Here is a 4,952-nt window from a genome sequence, read left to right as displayed (position 1 = left end):
AAGAAGACTCCGGTCTGCAACAGAAAAATGTTGAAGTGAAAACAAAAAAGAAAAGAACAGGCAGAAAAGGCCTGGAAATGAAGATGGTGGCAGTACCAGTGACACCGCAGCCTCCTAGGAAGAGAAGAGCCCGGCCAGATCCTACCCTTGGAAAAGGAGAAACACTCCTGAGCAGAGGGGAAGTCAAAGGAAAGCTTCCTGGAGAGCTGAAAGCATGGCTTGTGGATGACAGAGACTTGATCCCCAGACAAGAGCAGCTTTTTATCTTCCTGCCCAGAAGATGGACTCCGTTTTGGAGGATTATCGAAATTATAAATAATCTCCAGGAAATACAGATAGCAGCAGGCTGTTCACAAGGCTGTGGCAGGATAACAGGGTGCTTCAGCGGGATGTTGGGCACTGAGCTGTTCTACAAATGTGAGAGTCACAGCATCTGAAATTCTCACCATCACCCCTACACACCCATGTCCCAGGTGCATGGAGCGCCACATTTCCTGAGGTTCCTTGTGAACTGGAGCGACGTTGGCCTAGACATCTCCCGATGAGAAAGGCCTTGCTCTGTGACTGAGCCGTCTACATGGTTTTCTCATGTACCTGGCAAAGACTTCTGCAACTCTGCTCAGTGCCGTGATTGTGAAACGGCTCCTCCCGAGGACCACAGGAAAGCTGTGTGAGGCCTGTGCTCTCACTTGGACTTGGAGCTCTGTAAGCAGTTTGGTTCCTAGTCCTCCTCTTGTACAAATGATGGACTTTGAAGACTGTTAGTGTGTGACAGTTGATGTTTTCCTGTGTGATTTTACACAGAGAAAAGAGGAGTCACTGCTCCTTTTTTCATTTCAGAGTTTCTCCCCGTGTTCCTCAATGGACACTGGAGACGTGCTGCAGTGTCGTGTTGCTTAGTTGACGGAGCTGCTTGTGGATGCCGGCGGCTCTGTCCTTCCATGCTGCGCACTTTCATGTGTGTTAATGCTCATGACAAAATGCTCTGGTTCCTAGTGCCAAAGGATCAGTGTGTGTAACTGAACACTCACCCAGCCGTGCTTGTGTGGAACTGAACACTCACCCAGCTGTGCTTGTAAGTGAACACTCACCCAGCCATGCTCCCTTTTTTAACGGTGCTGAGAGACCATCCTGTGCAAGTCGTCTATGCTGTTCCTTAGGCATTTTATCTTGGCTCAGTCATTAAGAACAGTGGCTCACGTTCATGGTTTTTGTGTCTGTGTCTAACGCACCTTTTAACAGGTTAGACAATGCATGGAGCAACTACATTTTTATGGAAAAGTCAATCTTGTAGTTGGTTTTCAGACCTTTAGCAATCTTTTTAATTTAAAAAAAAAAAAAAAGGAAAAAAAAGAAAAAGCCCCAAACACACTTTCAAGCCAATCTGCTGAAGACAGTCCCTCAGAGGAGGGCCTCTGATGGACTTCCACAGCACTGCTCAAGGTAGGAAAAGCCAGGACAGGAAGTCAAACAGGTGAGGAACCAGGAGGCAGGAGCTGATGCAGAGGCCATGGAGGGTGCTGCTTCCTGCCTTGCTCAGCCTGCTTCCACCACCACCACAAGTGTTTTGAGACAGGATTGGGTTTCTCTGTGACAGCTCTGGCTGTCCTGGAACTCACTCTGTAGAGCAGGTGGCTTTGAGTCAGGTGCCTCACAGCCATCTGTAACTGTTCCACAGGACCCTGCACCCCCTTTTGGCCTCCAGGAGATACAAGCTGTCAAAACACTTAAGACACATACAATAGAAGTGTGAAAATAGAAACAAAGAACCTAATCCACTGAGGCTTTTGGCGTTTTCTAAAGATACTTCAGCCTCATGTGAGGGACTGTGACAGCGGGGAAGCCTCCCAAGTCCTGGACTGCTCCTCTGTGCAGACACCATCTTGTTCATTGCCAACCCAGAGGCATGGACAGATGTACAGGGAGGGGTACGGAATTTGTGGGGCCTAGCAGCAGCTGCTCCCCCCAGGGATCCTGTGTTCTGGGCCATGTTTTTCTGTAGACATCCATTTCCCCAGATGATCAAGAGCAAAACCATCTACCCTTCTGAGCCACACCTGCCCTCAGGGCCTCCCAGTCAACCAGCCCTTTCCGGAGGCTCAGTGTGGACAGGACTATTGTAGAGGTGTGGCGTAGTCAGCAGCTCAGAACGGCCTGACACTCCCATGAGGGTCTTGCCAAGGTTATGAGGACACACAGGTGCCCAGGCCTCCTAGAGAAGGAAATCCCTTAGATCACAAAATACAGCTCGGGAAAATGGTCATCCCGGGAGCCATTGATTCAGGAAGCAGAAATCAGTATTTAAGACAGGTCAGGTGAGCCCTTCAGTGAGGTGGGTCTGCTTGTGAATACACCAGTGAGTGCTCAGGGAGGCTGGCTGCACACCAGCATTCTAAAGCAGCTTGACTAAACTGTCAGGACCTTAAATCTCAAACCAAGGACACAAGCTGCAGCCTGTCAGGCCAGAACAGGAAGGGGCCCATGGCTGGCTGCCTCAGCAAGGCCCGGTCCTGAGGTGAAAGCAAGGTCTGTGGGGCCAGTTGCAGGGTCCACGGAGCTGAGGAGGCTGCCATGGTACACACTCTGGCCTGTGAAACCACTTGGGGCTGTCACTTTCACCTCACCTGGTTGAGGCTTGCTCCTTTAATCTTCCCTCAGCCTGTCTACACAGCGAAGCTGGCCCAGTGGGGACGGGCTGGGGCTGCAGCAGGCCCTGCTTAGATGGGCAGGAGGACGCCTGGGAGGCAGAGGCCTGGTACAAGAAGCCAGGGAAGGAGATGAGACACAGGACATGGACCTAGCTGTCCTCACCTTTCCTGGCACACTGCCCCACCCCCACCTTCCACAGACACTTTAGGGTGGGAAAGAAGCCAGAAGAGAAGGCGGCTGGGGAGCCACAGCCTCTTGGGTTTGGGCCCTCCTCAGTTTGACCTGCCCACAATAGGGTTGGCAGCCCTCAGAGTAACGGACCCTGGGTCAGGCTAAACAAAGCAGTTACAGACAACACACACACAGTCATTTCATTCTTAGTTTTGTTAAAAAACAAAAACAAAAACAAAAAACTCTGATAAACAGGAATCAGTTCAGGAGTGGTGGTGCCGCAGAGGGAAGCGTGGACAGGACAGGAGGAGAGCTGTCAGGGGCGGGGGCGTCTCCTTCCTGATCCCGGGGTCTCTTCTACAAGACAGACTGCCACAGTCCAGAAGGGTGACTCCTCTACCGTGTCTGCTCAACTGAAGAAAAAAACAGCAGCAGTCACAATGAGACAGAGACAGACACACACACACACACACACACACACACACACACACACACACACACGGGCTCTCTTTCTCTCTCTCTCTCTCAGCTGTTTGGCTTTAGAGGATACAAGAGGAAATGGAGAAAAGAGAAAACATGATGACAGAAAGACCCCATCCAGCTTCTAACACCAACAGCATGGAAACTAGGAGGGCAGGAAGCCGCCTAGTGGCCATTCATCATCAGTGACCACTACCCAGAAGGGTGTTCACAATAAGCAAGAACAAGAAGAGAGAGAGCAGGATTCAGCAAGAGATTTCCCTGAGTCAAGGCCCTTGTCACCAAGCCTGATGACCTCAAGTTCACTCCAAGAAATCCACACGGGGGAAAGAACAAACAGCTGTCAGCTGTCCTCTCATCTCTACACGTGACCACGAGAGAGAGAGACACACGGGAGCGGTGTGCAGCGGGCGGTACTCACTGTAGGAGGAGATGTCGATCTCGTCAGGCAGCTCACTGATGTTCACCTCGAAGCGGTCCTGCACGTCATTGAGGATCTTGGCATCATTCTCATCTGACACAAACGTGATGGCCAAGCCTTTGGTGCCAAACCGGCCTGCTCTGGCCACCTGGAAGGAGACAAGGAGAAGAGCACAAGCCTCAAAGGGGAGACACCCAGGAGAGGAAGGTGCACAAGTTCACGGAGTGAGGATGGCCAGCTTACCCGATGCAGGTAGGTGTCCGAGTCCTCTGGCATGTCATAGTTGAAGGCGATGTTCACTCGCTCAATGTCCATACCTCGGCCAAACAGGTTGGTGGCCACGAGAATCCGGCGCTGGAAGTCCTTGAACTGCTGATACCTCGAGAGCCTGTGGCAGAGAGCAAAGGGAGGACTGGGACATCCTTCTCTCTGCACCCTCTCCCCCAGGACAGAAATCCCCGTCTCAGCCTCACCTCTCCTCCTGGGGCATCCCTCGGTGGATAGCAATGGCGGGGAAGTTCTGCTCCACCAGAAGCTGGGCCAGCGCGATGCATCGCTGCACAGACTTCACAAAGATCACCACCTGAGGGAGCATGCGCGTGAGGCGTGGGCAAGTCTCCCACAACCACTGTTCTTAAAAATGTGCACAGGTGTTTTACCTGCACTTATTCCTATGCCCCTGTGCCTGTGACAGCCACAAGACAATTACAGGCAGAGGTTCTAGGCAGGAACTGAATGAGGACCCTCTGGAAGAGCAGAAAGATCCCTTTGAGACAGGGTTTCTCCAGGCAGCACCAGTTGTCCTGAAACCCATCCACCTGTCTCTGCAGTACTTGAGATTAAAGATGTTTGGATTTTTAGACAGGGTTTCTGTGTAGCACTGAGTGTCCTGGACTCACTGTAGACCAGGCTGGCCTTAAAGAAATCTGCATGCCGGTGCCTCCTGATTGCTGGGATTAAAGGTGTGTGTCACCATCACCGAGACCTGGCAAAAATTTTAAAGGAGTTCCCTATACCTTACACCAACTTAATGTCCTGTCTCCAACGTTCTTTCCTGCTCTTGAACCTGACTGTGAGCCTGTAGGCCATGACACCTCAGACCAGCACACACCAGGGTGAGGCCACCTCTGCAACACGCCAAGACTGAGAAAGATAGTCTCAAAACCCAGATGGTCCCGGTGTTTAAACGCTACCAGACCCATGGCGGCTCTCAGGTAGCGAGCACGGCTGG

The 4,952-nt window shown here is 51.7% G+C and overlaps 1 protein-coding gene and 1 pseudogene across 1 annotated transcript in view; one reads left to right on the top strand and one right to left on the bottom strand.

Annotated features, from left to right (window-relative positions):
* The first annotated feature begins 5 nt into the window (after positions 1-5).
* On the top strand, positions 6-1,190 carry LOC129665352 (mortality factor 4-like protein 1; annotated as a pseudogene).
* A 1,820-nt stretch (positions 1,191-3,010) lies between these two features.
* Ddx39b (DExD-box helicase 39B) overlaps positions 3,011-4,952 on the bottom strand; it is an 11,445-nt gene continuing 9,503 nt past the window's right edge. Inside the window, exons 8-11 of the mRNA XM_055591924.1 lie at positions 4,195-4,304; positions 3,965-4,109; positions 3,722-3,869; positions 3,011-3,233 (exon numbers count right to left, since the gene is read on the bottom strand). Of these exons, the coding sequence (XP_055447899.1) occupies positions 3,217-3,233; positions 3,722-3,869; positions 3,965-4,109; positions 4,195-4,304 (420 nt within the window). The 3' untranslated portion in view covers positions 3,011-3,216. The remainder of the gene's footprint in view (positions 3,234-3,721; positions 3,870-3,964; positions 4,110-4,194; positions 4,305-4,952) is intronic.

Source organism: Psammomys obesus, unplaced genomic scaffold (assembly GCF_907164565.1).
Source record: "Psammomys obesus unplaced genomic scaffold, mPsaObe1.curated_primary_1811, whole genome shotgun sequence".
Classification (NCBI taxonomy): Eukaryota; Metazoa; Chordata; class Mammalia; order Rodentia; family Muridae; genus Psammomys; species Psammomys obesus.
The sequence above is the reverse complement of the archived record's forward strand: the minus strand, read 5'-3'. Positions and strand labels throughout refer to the sequence as shown.